General features: G+C 52.8%; 1 protein-coding gene across 1 annotated transcript; it reads right to left on the bottom strand.

The window, feature by feature from the left end:
- Positions 1-32: 32 nt before the first annotated feature.
- SELENON (selenoprotein N) lies at positions 33-19,294 on the bottom strand. Its single transcript, XM_074850914.1, has 12 exons — positions 19,146-19,294; positions 14,057-14,174; positions 13,107-13,237; positions 12,407-12,619; positions 11,437-11,561; positions 10,492-10,629; positions 8,820-8,901; positions 7,654-7,842; positions 6,516-6,621; positions 5,540-5,652; positions 4,735-4,836; positions 33-3,053 (listed from the first exon to the last, which is right to left on the bottom strand). The coding sequence occupies exons 1-12, from the start codon at positions 19,251-19,253 to the stop codon at positions 2,883-2,885; spliced, it is 1,596 nt and encodes a 531-aa protein (XP_074707015.1). The 5' UTR covers positions 19,254-19,294; the 3' UTR covers positions 33-2,882.
- Between the last annotated feature and the right edge of the window lie 1,406 nt (positions 19,295-20,700).

Genomic DNA, 20,700 nt, shown 5'->3' with positions numbered 1-20,700 from the left:
CCCCCCGGAGACAAGGACAGCAGGAGGCCGAGGCGGGTGGGATGGTTTAACAAGTGCAGCTACAGCCGGGGCCCAGGGCCCCTCACGCCGACCGGCACCGAACCGCTGGGGGCTGCTTCCCCCGACCCTCGCTGACAGAACATCGGCCCTGGCCCGCTGTGGGTTTCAGACCAGAGCGTCACAAAGCGCAGGAGGTGGGGGAAGGCAGCACCTCCTCCCCCCGCGAGGTATCACAAACCTATCAGAAAAAAAAAAAAAACCAACCCCAACTTAGTAAGTTTACAAATAGGAGACAAAAAGCTCGGCACGAATTAATAAAAGCTTCAGGCAACAGCTTCTGTCCGCAGCCCACCCATGGCAGCAACTGGGCAGTGAGGGATCAGTGAGGCAGCTTGGCAGTTAATGGGTTAATAGGGGGACACCGTCGAGTCCCCCTAGATCCCCCAAAACTGCTCTGGCCTGGGGGCGGCTCTTTGGGCTCCTTCTGCCTCGGTTCAGACTAACCCCCTTCACCCCGAGCTCCGGCAGCGCTCGGGAGGTGGCTCTGGGCAGGGCCGCAAGAGCCCGGTGGTTCACGAGAGAAAAACCAAGGTACTCTGAGGGATCCTGAAGGCTTTGTGCGAGTCTGGGCTCACGGCAGGTTCAGACACAGACCCTGCTTGTGCGTGGGAGTACCGCAGGCACCGTCTCTGTGAGGCAGCTCTGCGTCTGCAGCATCAAAGGAGGGATGCTGCCCCTCGGAACGCCCGACCTCAGCACAGCACAAGGCAGGGGGGCTGCCCTGGCCCTGCAGAACCGCTGCCTTGCCTGTTTTTTCCAAGCCTTGAAAGACAAAAGCAATCCCTGCCTGCTCAGCCACTGCCCTCTCCAGCCCCTTCTGCTGCAAAACCGTTGGGAAGGAAAACAAATGGAATGAACTCTGCACCCCGGCACAGCTGACAGACACCGCTTGGGAGTGTGAAGCCCCTGACCGAGGGGCTCAGGAAAGGTGCAGCAAAAATACCTCACGGGAAGCTTTGTGAAAGCCAGAAGGGCAGATCTACACTGCAGCTGTGCCTCCCGAGGAGCCGGGGGGAGGTGGGCACTCCCTCTCCTCTGCTGCTCTCCGCTCGGGCTGAAGTCTCCCAAAAGGACGAGACCAAAGTCCCCCAAAGGGACGAGACCGCTGGTGTGACAGGAGCTCGGTCTCAAAAGCTGCCTGGAGGCTTTGGCACTTTCCGCAGCTGAAAGTGCTCTCGGATCCAGGCCTGTCATTACTGCAGGCCCCTTGGAGTGCGAGAAAAGTGCAGAGCTAATGCATAGTTATAAAGCTGATACTGAGAAACATCCCAGGGGTAATTAATCTCACTAGAGCAATTAGTGAAGCTACACTGGTTCAGCCCAGAGGTCCACCGAAGCTCAGTCTCCAGCCATGGATACAGACAGGAGGGCTGGGGCAGGGTGGGGACGGAGTCATCACCACTTCTGGGTTCCTCCCAAGTCCTGGAGCCCAGCAATGAAAATACCCCTTCCAAAAAAACTAAAAAAAAAAAAAAAGGCTTTTCCCCCTGTTTGATTTGGTCCAGCAAAACTGTGCTTCAGAGAGCAGAAAAAGCATCAAGAACCATGGCTGTTTGCAGCCATCTATTGAAGATGCTTTGCCTCTCACTATCTCTGGGAATATGCTTTAAACCCCATTTCATTGAACCCTTCCTTCTCCAAATTACGTTCACCCCATAGCCAGGCATTGGTACAGAGTAGGAGCAACTGCTCTGGGTGCTTACAGGTAAGGGACAATGGCGTTCTGCCTGAAGAATTTCTTTGGAAAAATCTCCTGAAAATTGCTTTAGTACCGCTGGCTTTTAAAACTGCTCAGCTTTCAACCAGTTAATGCTCTCAGGGCAACGCTGAAGCTCCTGTTCCCAAAGGGAACTTCATTGTGGTTCATTGTTCAGTGACTGGGAAGCTCAAAGCAAACATGGACGGAGCATTTCACCACCTCTGAGACACTGGGAGCACAAAACCCTCAAAGCTGGTGGCCCTGGGCTGAATGGGGTGGGGGCACTGCTCACCACCGTGTTCCCACTGGTGGAACTAACAGGGGCTCTGGCCCCTAATCCCCCCGAGTTAATCCACGCCTGGTGTCTCTGAGCTGTACTGTACCCCTAACGCCCTGGTCTCCATTCCTAACTTCACTGGGTCAACCTCAGCACCTTCCTCAGACGCAGAGAACCTGAGTAAGTGAGACCGCTCGCCCGTCCCGTCACGCAGGGTGCTGGGAGAGGCCACCCCAGAGCTCTGGCCTCTGGGCTGAAACTCCACCAGCCACAGTCCCATCACGCATCGGTTGCCACTGCTGTCAATAAACGCTGTCGCGAAGAGCTGGCGTCCAAGCCACAGGGCAGCTTCCAGCTCAGAGCTGCCGCTGGTGAGGAGGTGTGGAGGACACCGGCTACCAGGAGGGAGCTTCCCACCTGCGCTGGATTCTGCGCCCTCACCCACAGGGCACAGGCACCACGAGCGTTGGGTCGTAACGGCAACACTGCTCTCCGTGGTTCAACGCACAGTCCAGTCCTTGAGGGTTTCCGGGTGATGCTTGGTATAGCTGTTACTCGAGTTTCCCCACAGAGTCTGAACAGGAGCTGGAAAAAGATGAGGGTGGGCGGCAAACCAAGGCGTATGCACCGAGAATGTTTATAGATTCAAGTATTTTCACTCCTGTAAAAATTTGCCTGAACTCAAAAGGGCAGGTTATGTAAACTGGTATCACTTGAACCTTAGCCTCAAACCAGCAACAAGAGCAAAGCCCCAGTGCTGGGACTGTCTGCATCTTAATTGCTGTAATCAAAATAGATCTCTGAAGTCTTTGGCCATCTGCATGGGGTATTCAGGTGCCTTCGTTTTTAGGTCTGCAGGTATGGTTTTGCTCTTTGCAGTCCTTCCTTCAGGAACTGGAGGTAAGTTGCAGTAGAAGGGTCTTCAAAATTGGTTGAGAAACTAAAGATGCTACTTTCAACATCTTCAGGCTTCATAGAAGTAATGTCCAGGAAGTAGTTGGCATTGATATGGTGAACCTGGGAAAGAAAACAGTGGAGAGGAGACTTTAAGGGCCAGAACAATTCCCCATCCACTGCCTTGGCCTCTATCCAGGACACAGGTGACCAGACTGTAACAACTCAAAGAATCTCTAATACTTTGCAAATTTGTGTCCAGTTTTGGGCACCTCAATATGAGAGAGATCTCGAGGGGCTGGAGCGAGGGCAGAGGAGGGCAACGAGCTGGGGAAGGGCCTGGAGAATAAATCCTGTGAGGAGCGATTGAAGGAGCTGGGACTGTTCAGTGTGAGGAGGAGAAGGTGAGGGGAGACCTCATCACTCTCTACAGCTCCCTGAAAGGACGTTGTGGAGAGGTTGGTGCTGGTCTCTTCTCCCAGGGGATTAGTGACAGAACAAGAGGGAACGGCTTTAAACTGCAACAGGGGAGGTTCAGACTGGACATGAGGAACAAATATTTCCCAGCAAGAGTGGTCAGAGAGTGGAATAGGCTGCCCAGGGAGGGGGTGGAGTCCCCATCCCTGGGTGTGTTTAAGGGTCGTTTGGGTGAGCTGTTGGGGGATGTGGTGTAGGGGAGAACTTTGTAGAGTTGGGCTGAGGGTTGGACTTGATGATCTCAAGGGCCTTTTCCAACCTGAAAGATTCTGTGATTCTGTGATTCTGCTAAGTCAGCATCTGTGATTCAGGTTTGCATTTCACAGAGAAAGATGTGTGGAAGACAGTGGTCTGTTTCTTCCCCCAAGAGTGCTGGCCTGTCACTTAGGATAAGAAGATGATGAAGGCAATTTGGGAAAAGTCACGCAGGTGTAAGACCTGGCTCTGAGCAGGAGTTGGGAGGTGGCAGCCCGACCATGCTGACTGCAGGGTGTGTGCTCTCAGCCCAGCACAGCCACGAAACCAGCCCCTGAGCTTCAGCTGTCTCCGTGCTTTCCGCTCCCCCGTGGAGGTGGGCAAGGGGGACGTGTGGCCACTGAGCTGAAGGCACCCACCAGCCCACGGCCTCATCTGGAGGGCAGCCACTGGAGAGACAGCGAGGAGTCACTGCGCGCGTTACAGGCGAGTATCTGGGGAGTGTGGGGCACAATCAGTTTAGGCCTGGCAGGATCCTCCGCTGCAGACAGCCCGGCCACTGCCACACAGCAAAGCGCTGCACTGTCAAGTGTCAGAACTGTTGTCACTCTTCAAGTTCAAGGCAGGGGGGCTGCTGGGGGGAACAACAGAGCTGAGGCGTGTGGACTTGCTAATGGCTGATCTGCCGTGACAAACTCGGGGAATCGAAAGATAAATGTGCTAGAAGGTGCTGATAAAAAGTGTCCTCCAAAGCATGAGCACAAGGGATGATGGGTGCAGGAAACAAGCTACAGTGGCTTCCCAAAGGTCACTGACTCCAACCGGGGACAATGAGGAATCACAGGCAGACATTTGGTTCAAGTCTGATCGTTCCCCGCCGCCTCCCCTGAGCTGTTGTTGTTCTGTCTCTGAATAAACAGACATTTGTTTCAGATTTCTTGGTAGACCTGCTGTCTGCCACAGCATCCCTGAGAGCACAGCACCGTGAAGGACTACGGCCCCACAGAGGCCCGAGGAGGCAGGGAATGGCTGGGGGAGCAGGCACCCACTTCAGGGTCTGCAGATGACCCTGGAAAGAGCAGCACATCCAGATGGGAAGAGCCAAGCCCAGCTAAAGGGGTAACGAACGTACCACTGTGCCGTTGGGGAGGCAGATGATCATCTCCACGGGGAAGTTGTATTTCTCCAGGTGCAGGTCAGCCAGCTTGCTGTAGAACTCATTCTCTCTGTTGCTCTGTAAAGAGACCCCAGAGAAACATGCCAGTGCACACCAGAACTAGCAGAACAGCGCAGGAGTTGTACACCGAACCCAGGAGGAGGAGGCAGACCGAAAAGCTACTTTGCAGCATGGTAGTAACTGGCTCCATTCTTACCATCTGCTTTACTATTCCCCTTCCGTCAGTCTCCCCCTCACTTTTCAGCTGTAGATTTTTTCCCTGAATAATAAAATCACCCCATTGCTGGCAGCTCCCAGGAGTGCCAACAGGCTGAGCCCAGCTCTTCCCAGTCTCCAGCTCTGTGACGGACCCCAGCTGACAGCCCAGGCCCAGACAGGCTCGTAAGTGGGGAAAGGTGCAATCAGGAGACTCAGGGTTCAGACAGTATTTGGTTGCTCCCTGGGTTACCGAGAAGTCAGTTTGCTGATGGCACAAATGGCCTTGGGCAGGGCTATCTCGCAGTGAAGCATCTGGTTTAGCTTTGAATACTGGCATGCTGACAGAGCGAAGGGGGTCATTGTGCAGTTTTCTTAGCCTGCCTCCATCTGGTGTTTGCTTGGCCCCTATAGTCACTGGCTTGGAGGACATGGAGGGCTTGGAACCAAAATCCCCCCTGGCACAGGTGTGAGCTGCCCGCTCCTGCCGGCACCCCCGTGCCAAGCGCAGTCTGCGCTCACCAGCACCGAATGCGAAGGCGGCCGATGCGGCTGCGACACTCACCTGCAGCTCCTCCAGCTCCTTCACCAGCGACCAGCTGCTAATGAAGCTCTCGTTCAGCAGGGCGAGGATGGGCGAACTTTCCAGGACGGTTTCCCGGAGAGTTCGCCCCGAACCTGGCACAGGAAGAGAGGCAGAGAGTGGTTTGATGAGTTTCCTGAGCTGACTGTTGCCATGTTTGATGCCATGGCCATGTCACCACTCTGGTTGCTGTGGCAGCTGGTTCAGGCTCCCCCCAACCTGGCCCATTGTCTTTTTTCTCCTTTGTTGGCAGTTTTCCACAGCTTATTGTTTCCCGTGTGTGCTGCTGGCAGAGGAGACTCACCAGAGCAGACCCCAGCCACTTGCAAGGCAAAGAGAAGGACCAGGACAAGCTCACCATGGAGCTGGACTGGTTTGGTGCACTTGGGAAAGGATCAGGCCCCGCGGATTCACCCTGAGTGCCTCTTGCTGTTCATGCCGAGCAGGGCCCATAAATGCTGGCGAGTTTTTAAGGGCACACAGGAGTAACAATACCCGCCCCTCTCTCACCCATCGCTCCTGCCCAACGTGGCACGTAAGTTCTCAGGTGTGAAGGGGGGAAACAGCTACACATCAGGACAACCCCAAGCCCACATCTGGCTCTGGCTTCTCCTGTGCAGGTGTCAGGGGCAGAGAGCAGTGTCCCTTTCACCCTGCAGATGCTGCCTCTACCCAAGCAGACTGAGAGGGGAAGAGAATGGAGAAAGACCAGACCCATGTCTCCACCTTGACAAAGGCACCTCAATTAGCGAGTTGGTCTCAAGATTGTCTCAAATAGATTCTGCCCCTGGGGACCTAAGCTCTGATCAGTAACTCCCCACTTCCAGCCCTTTTCTGCTCAGCATCTTCAGTGCCAAAACAAGTAACACAACATCATGAACAGCTCCCTGACCCCCAGCTCTTCTCAGAGCCTGAACGAGGCACATCATTCCTCCAGCCACACTGGGAATGGCCTCACCTCAGCAGGACTGGTCATCCAGGGCACCCCACAGCAGGATCGAGTGCACCAGCTTCTTTTCTGCTTTTGCTCTCTCAAAAGCTTGTGTGAAGGGAAGATAGGAGACCTGGAGGCAGAGAGACAGCTTGAGAAACAGACACAGCCACATCCCAGAGGTGACACAGAGTTTAAACTGCAGTAGTTCCTGCAGATTAAAGCAAACGACAACTGTGGTACTTTCCCCAGGGACAACTTCATCTCCTGGCGAGACTGTAGCGAGCCCTCACAGCACGTGGGCTGTTACCAGCACCCGCAGAGCCCCATCTTTACACGCTGCAGACAGCACCTGCACAACTGTGGGCAGGCTGTCTGCAAACACACCTCAGCAGCCTGGGAAATCTGGCCTTGAGATATTTATTGCAAAACCTCACTGAAACAGCCTAAAAACTGGCTGTGAGGGACCCTGCGCAGAGATTGTTCCAATCTCTCAAATGAAAGGAACTTTATTAACATCTTGGCAGCTCAAAGGGACATTTGTAAGCTCAGGCACAAGGAGTCAGCCACTGAAATGTGTCCCTTCAGCCAAGGAAGCAGTGACAGGCAGTAGCCATCTGCTCCACAGGCTACTGGCATGTTACAGAGTTTGGGTCACCCAACGCTATAAATCTGTGTCTCCCTGCGGGATGCAGAGGCACAGGCGGATTGTGTGTTTTCTGCTGATAAGGAAAGCTTGGTCCAAAGGTAGCTGAATGTTGCAAAAGTAACGCCAGAGGAAAATTGTTTGTAAGCAGCACGATTACCTGCCGCACTCAGAAATCACATCGGCAGCTACTGATAAGAGGAAGGAAGGATGAGCCTACATTTACAATACAAGCCCGGGACATGTGACATCTATGCTTTGCTCCTGCCTGTGCTTCTGTGCAACCCCAAATGGCCTTTCAGAGATGCTGAACTCCCTCATCTGGAAACTGGAAAGTCCATCAAGCCACACACGCGGTGTCTGGGAGGCAGACGCTGAGCTGGGAGACCTCACACTGCTCTGAACGTTGACCAGGTTGTGGCCTCTGGTTTCTGCTGGTCCTCGAGGTGACCGGACACCTCAGTGAAGATCACCTGCCCCAAATAAACGTGCCAAGGAAGAGCCCGGCCCCTTCCTCACCTTCTTAAATGGATACATGGCCACTTCCAGCTTCTGGGCTGCCTCTTCCCAGGGGATTTCCTGCTGCCAGGTTATCTCTTCAAACACAAACTGAATGGGCTCCCCTGAGGGATCCCTGCTGTCAATCACATTTCCATTCTCATCATGGATCACAGAGGGGACTGAAGGCCCTGTCGATTCCAGCTCCATCTGCAGGGGAACAGGCTGAGTTGGACACTGCAGACATCCCACTCCTGGTTTTGCTGTATTCCAGGACAGGATAAAGATGCAAAATAAGACTGTGCAGCTTCTAATGAAGATACAGCTTGATCTATTGTCTCCCAGAGCTGCACTTTACCAGTTGCAGATGTGTTTTATTGGGGAATAGCAGGAAAGCAGCTTCATTCCCTTCAGTTATTGTCCAACTGTGCTCGCTAGATTGGAAATGCACACTGTTCACTCCATGTTCCCACCTTCCCAGAGGAGATTTTTGACTGTGGGACACCACCAGATCCCTAAAATCACTGGGATGTGCAGGGCTAGTCTGGAGCTCTGGCTCTCATCAGCAGCGCAGCCCCACGCAGCCTGTCGCTAGCCACAAGAGGGTGCAACAGCTGCTCAGGAGCTGCCCTGTACTTCACTCTCCTGGTACATCTGAAATTATTTTGTAAGTCTCTTTTCCTGACTTTTGACAATTAAAAAGAAACATGGATCTAGTTTAGGAGAAAACGAGACTTTTAAATTCAGGCATTCAAAATCCTGACTTATGTTTCCTGTCCCAAGAGCTGGGCTTACCACAAAATAGAGGAATAACCTCATGCAGTTTCTAAATTCAGACACGCTGTTGTTCATACACCCCTCTGGGCTCAGGACCTGGGTTCAGCTCCTAATCTTCCCCCACTGCCTGTCAGACAACTTTTTAACAATGGAAAAAGTCACATGACTCCAGGAGCTTAGGATTCAACCCACATAGAGGGGAAAAAAAAAATCACAAGAACTGGCAATAGGGAGCCATCCTGCTCCAGAGGACATACACAGATCAACAGAGAGTATATTATTATATTGAAATATTCAAGAGAAAGCTCTAAAGAACAGGGATAACTGAGGCTGTACAGCCTAGGGGCACAGCACCATAAATCCCTGCTGAGATGCTGCCCACATACGGAGGACTGAGAGCGACTACAGACCTGAGGCAGGTAACCGATATCCACTTCCATGTTGCTGCTCTCGCTCGCCCCATACAGCCACTCCATATCAACGTTCAGGGACCTGCAAGGTGAACCCAGTATGTTCAGAGTCACCCAAGGCTAAAGCTGTGTATGAGAAACCCCAAACGAATGAGAACATCCAGTGCTCCTCTTGCAGGGCCAGCACTGAAGCCCAGAGCCTCTGGCTCCTTGGAGATCACCAGCAACACGAGATCCCTGCTGGATCAGGGCCCAGGCCCCCGCTCCTGCCTTTGAGTACTGTCAAAGTACTCAAGAGAGGTGTGTTTTCTCCCCCTTCCTCCCCAGCACTTGCACGTTCTGATCCTGCTGAACTTTTAAAAGTGTTTTTTGGAAGTGAAAGGCTTTCATAAGGAGTTGCTGGCAGAGCTGTAAGTGTCTGCTTGCTGTAACAAATGTGCTGACAGAGCCATAGGGATTGAGTCGCCAGGGTAATGTTATAATAGAATTTTCACTCCAGCCGTCATGGGCAAAGAGATTTGAAGCTTCTTTCCCCTGAAACGCTTCCAGCTGCTTGCCAGAGAGCAGGAATGAGCTAGTGCAAAGCTATGCACACAAAAGCTTAACCTGTGAAACACCAAGCAAAAAATAGGTTGAAGCAAGAGCATCAGGCTTTGCTGAACTTTGGTGCTTTAAGCCAGGCACTGGGATTGCCCGTGGCTGCTCTCCACCCCCTGCCCGCCTCTCCCCATCCTCCAAGTACCAAGGGACAGCTACTGGTGAGTGAATCGGACCCCGAAATGGGTCAGGGATCCTCAGTGACTAGAGATGCATTTGCCAGTTTTACAGACAACTGCTGAGCTCGATTCACTCAGATTTTCCAGGGACGTGGCTGAAAAGCATGAGGTCATCCATCACAGATACCCAAGGAGCCTTCTGCAGCTTGCAACAGGTATGTGACATCTGCAGGAGTCCCTGCCACAGCCAGGGACCGCTGGGACAGGTCAAGGGGAGCAGCACTTGCAGCAGTGCTCCTAACGAAGAGGCTGCTGCCTGTCTCTAGGGCAATACCAGAACAACTTAAAAATTCCCCATCCTTGTGCGTCTTCCCATTGGCCTGCGGGTACCTCCCTCTGAAGTGGTTTGGCACAGGGCAGCTCAGGCTTGAAGCATGTGCCAGTTGCAGTCAGGTTGTGCAAGAACATCCATCCCCAACGCCGTGCTCCACGTCCCCAGTAACCTCTGCTCTGCTTCCCCCCTGCCCCTCCTCTGCCCTCGTCCCTCCCTGCCTCGTCCAAGCCAGGTGCTCCCCAGACCTCTTGATAAACTGAGCTATTCCTGAAAAATTGCATCAGAACCTGTTTAGGGAGCAACTGTATCTAGAGAATTGAGGACACGATGACTGTGACGACCGCTGGCAGAGAAGGATGTGTAGGGAAAACAGATAAGCAAACAGCCAAAGCTCAGACTGCAGATCTGCTGTCCCTGCACGGGCCAGGATGCCCCCACACCGCAAGGGACAGCGCTGTCACTGCGCTTGGATCTTCATAGAAATAGAGTCCCCCAGCCTCCCCCCACGCACAGCCCCCAGTCCTGCAAGGAGAGGATCCCAGAGCCCCAGGTTCCACTGGGCTTCATGTATAACAATCCTCCAGTCTGATCAGCACCCAGGAAGGGCAAGAAACAGCTGTACCTGTTGTTAGGGACGAAGAGTTTAAACTCTCGGACATGGGAAGAATCCTTGGAGAGGATGATGTGACCTGTGAACTGGCCTGGGGAAAACCAGAAGGGGAAGTCTGGTGGCTCATTCAGCTGGAACTCAGCATGGATCCTGAAATGAGAAAGGAGCCATCAGCTGCAGTGCCGGGAGGAGAGAATGGATCATGCACTGCAGATGACAGCAGGGAAAAGTTATCTCCAGGCACCAGAAATTATGAAGCTAAATTGGTGCAGAGAGATTCAGTTTAAAAAGCTTTTCGTGTCACACAATGAAGAGAATAAAAGACTGGAGCAGATCCCCTGGGTCAGGATCATCTCCAGTATCGATGCCTTTCGGAATTGGGCAGTAAGTGTCCATTCAGGAAGGATGAATTACATCATCATTCCCTGAAACCCAGGAACAGACTATGACCCCTTCAGCCTCCCTTCCAGCTTGATCAGGCAAATAAAAGCTGCGTGTAACACTCTCAGTAAAACAAGGGAACAATTCCCCAGACTCCCCCCCTTGGAAACACACTCCGCCCCCCCCATTAAGCAAAATCTAACAAATTTCTTGCTAACGAGACTCTCCCCTTTCAGCCAGGGATAGCTCCAAACCAAGGGTGATGGAGAACAGCTGCTATTCTGCATCTGGGCAACAGTCCCTGTCTCACCAGGGACACAGTGACACTGGGAGCACGGGTGCCCTCTTCGGGCGCCAGCAAAGCAGCACACACAGGCAAGAGCTGGCTGGGAACCACCCTCTTCCTCCCTCCCAGCCAGGACACATCTGGTCTCGCTTGGGAACACAACTGCACATGCAATGACACGCACGCTCTCTGCCACGGGCTCACAGCAGCCTTCTCCACTCCCCTGAGATACGGAACAAATTCAGAAGTGCCCCCGAGCCCTCCTCTAACACCCGGACCCACGGCCTTACCTGAACGCTACGGTGTAGTAGAAGGTGCTGATGGCTTGGATGCAGGCCACAGCACCCTGGGGAGCAAAGCGGGTTTTGACGAAGGGGCGTGGGTGGAACATGCTCAGAAGCCTGTGGATTATGATCTAGAGAAAGAATTGTAAGAGAGCAAAAATGAGAACAGTTCCTCCACCGCAGGTCAGCTGCAGCTCCAGAGTAACACCAGATCAGGAAGGCAAGAGAACTGCTATGACTTAAAAATTAGCTCGGAGACCTACCTAATCACAAAACAAGGAGAAAAAGCAAGAGACTGCTTTAAAAATAAATCCATCTTCCACGCTTTTTATGCTATTCCCATTGTTTGCAAGTTTCCATCATCCCAGCCGGTTGAATGTCTGAGTACGGTAAACTGATCTATGAGGCTGCCTCCATCAATACCACTTAAGACTTTGAAAGAGTGGGTATGCAATCAATAAACACACCCGGCTGCGAAGGTGTATCAACTGTGTGATCACTAACACCTACCCGGGCACCCCGGGGGAGAGCCATATACACGCCTGGCTTTACAAACTCTGTATACACATCGTTTTGCTTGTCAATGAAACGCTCACCTCTGGGTTGGCACACGGCAACTGTTCCACAAGGCACAACCACTTCATAGAAGTGCTTTTGGAATAACGCTCCCTGTCCGGGAAAGACTAGCCTAAAAACCCAAACACTTCAATGAAGCAAGATGAAGTTACCCAAGTCAGCTTCCTCTGGCCGTGACAGACACCCAAAGCTTTTGTCTGCTCTCAAGTTTTACCTCCAGTTTAGGAGACGGTGCTCCTGGCTGTACGCTGCAGCCTTTTTGCTCCCTTAGAAAGTCCAGGGAGACACAACACAACAACCTTGTCCACCCAAGGGACTCCTGCGATTCATCTGGGCTATAAGGCAGAACATTTACACAAACTACCTCTCAGGTATATAGAAATTAAGTTTCATATCTCACCTCTTTGCCCTTGGGGGGTGGAGGGTAAAATCTGTTGTTGGAAAGATACCCAGTGAAGATGTTCAATTCACTGGGAATTATCCACCACGGATCCCCAAGATTCAGTTTATTCTTTGGAGGAAGAAAGGCTTTAAACTGCCTGGCAAGCATCACACTCATAGGGGCTGCTGGGGCAGTCCAATTCCTCAGCCCAGACAGAGCAACGTGAGAAATCTGTGAACAAAAGACACTATCAGAGCCTAGGCCAGACTCCTCAAATGTGCAGTAGCGCTGACGGACGTAAATAGGCTTTGAAGAAGGGGAAAAAAAATATATCATGTTTTAAATCTTTCCTACCACCCCAAAAACCACCAAATAGTTCCATCAACTTTCAATTATGTTACTAATAGAAAATGGGAGAGGGGCACGTACCACGTAACACCACTGCTTTTGGACTTAGCTCCACGAGAGCCATCTCGAATGTCTGCTTCAAGCTTCCCAGGAAGGGCGTATTAATTGGGGCACAGTGCTGCTGAGTGCACTGAAAACAATGAAACGCTGCAGAAAGCGGTGAGCTTGCTTGTCAAAGCAAATCCCATGGGCTTGAGCAACACCATCTCCCCCTCCCAACAGGCTAGCGCTTATTCCAGCTGATGTTACCAGCCCACAGGACTTGTTTATACCAGAGTTTCTGGCCATACACATCCTGCATGATACTTACTCCCAAGAAACCGTCTTTGCTCTTCGTCATCGTCTCCATGACCAAAGGCTGGAATTTAGCCACAATGGACAACGTCTCCCCGCTTGGATCAGGCGTCTCCTCCTCTTCAAATTCTGACATGGGAGCAACCCCTAGACAAAGGGACAGGAATTTAAGCAGCTGTTTCCCTTCCCTCCCCTTTTAAGCAATTGTGATTACACATTTATCCTGGCAAATCCAGGAGCACTGGGAGTTTCCCAGCTGTCCCTACGCTGTACGCAGCGGCCGAACTCAGACTCACCCCAGAGCTCAGCTTTGGCCGCATGAATTAAAGGGGAGCTCTCTTTTTAGCAGACAACTTTCTAAACCCCACGGCTCGGCTAAGCAGTCTCATTTCACCGAGGAGGGATCAGAACACATGCTCTAGCCAATTCATTACAGCACAAGCAAACAACTGTCTGTATTTCGACTGTGCTGTAAGCTCTCTCGCACATTATCATCACCACACTTCTTCCTGCTTGGCACCACCAAGAGATGTCGGCCACACGCTGATCCAGTCTCCAAACATGATCTCTCACAATTGCTAGGTGAGACAGACTGCTATAGCCGGAGGAGCGTGCGAACGAAGCGCTGCCACTCACTAATGGTTTTGGCCTAGCCCCGGCTGAGCTGTAATTGTTGCATTCACCCATCCCAAATCCTCTTTAAGCTCTAGACAAAGTAACTTATGTACTTTGTTAGTCCAGCAATGGGATCTTCCATCTTATAAAAACTCTACTTTGTGAAAGTGATGTCTAGAGCTTAAGCCTTTTCAAAAACATGTAAAGCTTAGCAGTCTCTCTTCATGTAAATAAGACCCAAAACAGCACCCAGAAAAAAATAGAGACATGAATAAAAACTGTTGAGTGCATTATCTTTGGCTTTTGCTCGGTCTGTGCAGATAGAGCTCTGAAAGGTAGACAGATACCCACCCGTCAGCTTCTCAGCTATCGGTTTGAACTCTTCTGGACTGAGGTACAGATCGTTGTTTGTGTCCAGAGAAGAAAAGAGAAACAGCCCCTCATTTCCCAAAGACTTCAGTGCCAGCTCCTAGTTTGGGAAGAAGAGGCAAGTGAGATTTCATTCCAACCTCTTGCAGAAATCCACTCCAGCCCCTCTCAGCTTCAGAGTTAATTTGCATTCTTTCCAGCACACAAACAGCCATCAAATCGAGAGATTAATGCCCCTTGGCAGGATTTTGTGCTATTTACAATAGGGATCGGTGTCCAGGAACTGTTGGCATGAGCATATTAAAACTACATCTGGCTGAGTAATTCAAACTGAATCATTTGCTCAGAGTCAGCCTCAAAGCCTTGTGTCAGAAAAATTTCCAACTTTTTCCAGATAGTTAGTCCTAAACCTGCAGATATTCAGAGCACCTGGAGATCGTGATTTCTGTAATTAACTGATGCGCAGTGAAACAAAGGCAGTCAAATACATGACTATCCACATTACAAAAACACAAAGGAAATGAACTGAGCCCTTGTAACTCTGTGGAAAGCAACTTCACTCCCACCTGTGCTGAGGTCCATGCCAGCGTCACTGCACACAAGTGCCCTGCTCTGGGCAGGTTCCCCTCCAGGTCTCCATCCTCAGGACTGGATGGAGGATTTCAGCCCCTTGCTCTGCAGGGAGCACTGCCTACTCATTCGGCCATACACCGGGGAGCCACAAATCCCACAGTCTTCTCCAGAAACTTCTGCAAGATCCCAGCCACCCTGTGCCTGTGTCTCCCTCTGCAAAGCCCACAGGGAGATCATCCCGTGGAAAACACCACTGAAATGCAATGTTGGAGCAGCCCCAGAAAGGCTCTAGATGCTTCTAGTCATTTCCACTCCGCAGCGCTCAGCACTGAAGGGGAAGGGACAATTTGCAGGCAGAACAAGAGAGCTCCACGTCGGTGTGAGAGGGAGAGAAAGACATACAGCGAGTCAGACAAGCCACATCGCTGCCAGCCAGCCTGCAGCACATCCCCTGTGACCCATCATTTGGGGCAGCTTCCCCTGCCACCCCCATAAAAGCCTCAAGCTGCAAGGATAAATACTCTGTATTCTGCTGTTTAACCGTGTTTATTCTCTACTGCCTGCAGCACCATTACCATCCCCAGAGCTCCTGAACTAGTTTATTTTCCATCTGTTGCCTGCCAGCCTGAAGCAGCACTAATGCAGCCTGGAAGGCTTTGCTCCCGTCAACTGCAGCAACAAAAGCACTTAAGAGCCTTCCAGGGCAGTTTCAGGACTGAGACAGACAGAAATAAAGACCCTGGAATAAAAACCAGAGCTCTGGACGCAGACATGGCCGAGGGAAGACAAGGAGGGGAACGCGCAGAAACTATGCGGCTGAAAAAAGGAACGAAGGAACGAGATGGTTATTTATCTATGCACAGGAACAATCCACTCCAGACTGTCGATGTTCCCGGGGCCAAAGCTGTGCCTTTGCTCCCCAAACGAATGGGGATGCACAGCCTTGGCCCTGTAAAGAGATAACAACATTTTCTTGAGCAGCTGCCCTGTTCCCTGACAGCCAGGCGCCAGGGTCATGCCACAAAGCCTTGGGCCAGGCTTCAGCATCCTTCTTGGCTCTATCCCTTGCTCGTGCACGGCGCTTAATGCAGGAACCTCGTGAGGGCCCGCGTGATTGCTCGCTGGGGGAGCCGGCTCACGGCGCAGGGCGGCGTGCAGGGAGCGCGATGGCTTCCTCCTCTGCAGAGGAGGCCGTCCTGGATGCGTACTGAGCTCTGAAGAGTCGGACCATTTCCTAGTCCTCTCCACAGCACGTCAGCGATTCCCTGCTGATGAATCTTGTCGAGTCTCTCTTCTCTTTGCACTTCACAGGCATGGACCTCAAGGGATGGGAGGCAAATGAGCAACAAAGTTTTTAGTTGGTTGGACTGCCTGCTGCTCTAGTATTAGGAAAAAGGCATGAGCATTTACTTATGAGGGCTGAAGGCAGAAAGAGAACCAGTTATACCCCACACATCCACAAGAACCATCTCTAACTGCATCTAAGACAGCAGAAGGTGAAGGGGGGAATACTGGTGCCTGGTGTTGGACGTTAGCATCCAAAAATCAGTCTAAATTGAGAGCACGCTCCCATCCCCTCAGCCTGCGCTTTCACAAAGGTTAAGCAATGAAAAGCCATCAGCTGCAGGACCACCAGATAATTATTCCCACAACCACAACTGGCCAGAGATATGGCAGCTTTGTGGTCAGGAGACACGTGTGTGCACACATCTCGCACGCGTGCCAGCAGCCGGCTGAACGCAGCCTCCCTGCTCACCGGGCTGGTACCAGGCTCCTGCCTGCCCCAGTCGACGCTGCCCGCTCCTGCCTGCTCTGGAAGACGCTGCCTCTTCCCCAGAGCCAGTTAAAACAGCCACTTCTCCAGCAAAGGCACGCTCCAGGCAGTACTGGCAGAGCGCATCAGTTCTGCACACCCCCCTGGAACAGATCGCTCCCTTTGGAAACGTTTATTTTTACCCTGGCGAAGCACGGCAGCTCAGCGGCAGCGTGGCGTGAGCCCCCTCCGCACAGCCTCACCCGCGCCGGGACCGCAGGGACCCACCCGGCCGGAGGTAAGAGCCCAACCACGGAGGAACAAAGATTTCTGCAGAGCACACACCAGTCCTGCACCCAGCCAAAAGGCGTGATAAAAATTAGGTTTAAAAGGGGAGAGAGAGAGGCTTGGCCTTTTGCTTTCTGATAACACTCATGTTAAAAGACAGCTCTCCAGAGCTTGTGGGTTTTTGCTTTTTAATTTCTAATCTGGGATTATAAGAAATAAAACGTTTCTTATGCCAGAGGAGTAAGACAGCTTTTTCAGTCTTTTTGTAAAGGAGAGTTGTGTTTTTCACAAAGAGTTTTCTTCTCCCACCTGCCTGTGGGTTGTTTAGCTAAATAAACATTTCCATAGAAAGAGACAAGACATATGTTTTAAGCACCATGAAGGAAAAATAAAAACCTTGGGCTGTTCACATTTTGTTCTCCTCTCCAGCAGCGCCCAGGCACAGCCCGTCCTCTAGAAAAAACCAAACCTCCAGAAGACCAGGCTTTTTGTCAGGCAGGGCTGAGGTCCTCTCAGCCAGCAGTGACTGTCCTGACCCTTCTGTCCCTGTAGGAAGAATCCTTCTAATTAACTGGTTTGAGCAATTTTCCCCTTTTTGCAATGCAAGAAGAGACAAAGAAGAGAGGCATCCTTTAAAAAAAACACTTCCCGTTTTACTATAGAAATATCAAGAACAAGAAGTCTGCTCTTTTCCATGAACCCTTTTAGATGTTCAAGGATGCACGGCGAAGCGAAGCGCCGGGGGAGCGCGGTCTTTAACAAAGGCGCGCTCTCTCCAAAGCACGCAGCAACCACTTGAATTACACAGATTACAATCAAAAACAATGTCAATCAGCCTAATTAAAAAAAAACCCGCAACAAAGCCCCTAAAAAAAAAACCCTTCCCATTTTTCAGCTCACATCCTCCATTCTTGACTGCTTCTAGTTTGGAGTTGCTCAGGGCACACAAGACCTGCATTTCTAGGATGAAAAAAATCCACCAACATCTGAGGGTTTGGGGCCTTTTTTACAGGGAATAAAGCCGGAAGGAAAAACACCTTCAGAGGCCGCGCCGAGAGGAGGAGGGGCCGGTGCTCCTGCTCTTCCTCCGCTTGCCTCAAAGCCACGGTCACTGCTGGTGCCTGGTGGTCACCACAGCTCCGCCCTTGTTTCAGCCTGGTGGTGGCCACCACAATCCCTGTGGTCACCTCAAGGCCGGTGGCCACCACAGCTCTGCAAAACCGCAGTCTGGCAGTGGCCACTTCAAGCCCATAGCCACTGGCATGTGGCAAGTACCACAGCTCAGTGGTCACCTCAGCCTGGTGATGGCCACCTCCAGCTCCACAGCTGGTGCCTGTTTGTCCCCACAGCCTAGCAGTGGCTGCCACGGCTTCATGGTCACCACAGCCCGGCAGTGGCCACCTCAACCCAGCAGCCACTTCAGGACTGCAGTCACCAATGCCTCATGGCCACCACAACCCAGTGGTCTCTCATTCTGATGATGGCCACCTCAACCCTGGTGGCCACCTCAACCCAGTAGCCACTGATGTGGGGCAGTCACCTCAGCCTGGCAGCAGCTATCTCAGCCCCTGTGGCCACCTCAACCCCAGCGGCCACCAATGCCTGGCAGTCACCTCAGCCTGGCCACAGCCACCTTAACCCCAGTGGCCACCTATATGTGGTGGTCCCCTCAGCCCAGCAGCAGCCACCTCAGCCCCCAGTGGCCACCTCAGTCCCTGTGGCCATCAATGCCCGGTGATTCCCTTAGCCTGGTGGTGGCCACCTCAACCCCAGTAGCCACCAATGCCTGGCAGTCACCTCAGCCTGGCCACAGCCACCTTAACCCCAGTGGCCACCACTGCCTGGTGGTCACCTCAGCCCGCAGCAGTCACCTTAAACCCTGTGGCCACTGCTGCCTGGTGGTCTCTTCAATTCCAATGGCCACCTCAACTCTGGTGGCCACATCAACCGCCACGGCCACTGCTGCCTGGCCACGGCCACCTCAACCTCAACAGCCACCTCAACGCCAGTGGCCACCAATGCCTGGGGCTTCCCTTAGCCTGGTGGTGGCCCCCTCTACCCCAGCGGCCACCGATGTGTGGTGGTCCCCTCAGCGCAGCAGCAGCCACCTCAACCCCTGTGGCCACCGCTACCTGGAGGTTACCTCACCCCCAGTGGCCACCTCAACCCTGATGGCCACCGATGCCTGGCGCTCCCCTTAGCCCAGCGGTGGCCACCTCAGACCCGACGGCCACCTCAACCCCGGTGCCCACCGCTACCTGGCGATCCCCTCAACCCCGGGGGCCACCTCAACGCCCGCGGTCCCCTCAGCCCCGCGGCCACCCCCGCCCCGACCCTCACACGGCGGCGCGATCGTGTCCGCCCGCCATTTCATCCCGCCCTCCCCTCCCTGAGGGGCAGCGCGGCCTCAGGACCGCCCCCCCCCTTCCCCCGCCGCCTCTCGCCCCTTCCCGTTACCTGCTGCCGGGCTGCCTCAGCGTCCCGGTAGTACTTGACGGCGACCAGCGCCGCCAGAGCGGCCAGGGCCAGCGCCAGGCGCGGAGGGGCCGCGCCGGGACCCGCCATCCCCGCGCCGCTCAGCGCCGCCGCCGCCGCGCCGCCATGGCCGCGCCGGCCGGGGGAGGCGTCAGGCGGGCAGCGCCCGGCGAGGAGGGGCCGGGGCCGGGCGGGGGCCGGGCGGGGGCCTGAGTCCGCCCGGCGGGGCCCGGAGCGGGGAAGAGCGGCCGCCAGACCCCGGCCGGCCCCTGAGCCCTGCGCCGGGCCCCGCGGAGACCTTGAGGAAAAAAACCACTTTTTGGCCTTAAATTTATCCGCTGCGGGGATTCTTGGAGGAGATGAATCACCCTCCTCTTCAGCAATCTCATTGTTTTCCGTGGATTTTGCTTTTAATTATCGATGGGAGAGCGGCCTGTCCTCCCCCTATGAATTTCCAAAGTGGTCTTTGGTCACCCCAAAAGAGCTGTATCCTGCTCCTCTGCTTGGTTTCAGCTCACCAAAAAGGATTTTTTTTTTTTTTTTTTTAAAAAACCAGATATTAGCAGTTTCACTTGCAATGATTTCACTGGGGTTTAAACCTCAGGACTGCAGGGATGGGACTTAGGGGATGGGAATGACTTTGCAGCCATGAGGCGATGGTGCTCGTCTGCAGCTACCACTGAGCCTCAGCCTCCTGCCACCACATCGTCATCCCCAAATTTTGAGTCATTGCTACCATCACCCCACATTTTGAGTCATTTCTACAATCCTTTACGACACCCCAACCTTTTCCACCCTCCCTGTGTTCTTTGTGCCCTTCAGGTTCTTCTGCATGGTTGTCACATTGCTCCTTAGCAGTGGCTTGGCCAAGAGATATATATTTAGTCGTTTTAATCTTTCCTCATAAATCAGTCTCCTGCTCCTCCTTACATGCAATCTTGCACTGCCACTGAAATCCCTTGATTGCTGGGGAAGATTTAGTACCATTTTCTGCTGCTGCAGGGCTAACAGCGCAGAATGTTTGATCTCTCTAAGGGTAGCAGGAAGCGTTAGCATTTAATCCTTTGAAGCTTTTGCTGTTTCCTAAGCCTGCCTAATCATTTTTGTTTTAGGTTTAAAGAGCGTTTTGGTTGGAGATGAGGAGAGCATGACCAAGCCATTAAGAGAGCAGTGGCAGCAGCTGGTTATCCTGGGCAGAGCAGGCCAGGAGTGTGCAGAGTCTTGAGCAATTCTGGGGACAAGATAAAAAAATCACACTGTGCATTTTCTCGCAGACCACAGCAAGGAGGATTGGAGGGAGCAGGACTCAGGTGGTGAAGGCGAGATACAGCCTTCTCCCTGGGACCTGGGCTCTGCTCCTCTCCCTGCCATAGATCCCACATAGCCCTTGATGTTTTCCTTGCAGTGACAGTGCAAGTTTGGGCAATAACCAGATTGGGGAGCCCAGCAACAGAATAAACGCTGGGTTATTTGTCACTTGGATCAGTGTTTTACAAAGGAGAAGGTTCCTCCTGCCAGCTCCACCACAGAAGAAAAG

This window comes from Strix aluco, chromosome 26, assembly GCF_031877795.1.
Source record: "Strix aluco isolate bStrAlu1 chromosome 26, bStrAlu1.hap1, whole genome shotgun sequence".
Classification (NCBI taxonomy): Eukaryota; Metazoa; Chordata; class Aves; order Strigiformes; family Strigidae; genus Strix; species Strix aluco.
This window is presented reverse-complemented; position numbering and strand designations above follow the sequence as displayed.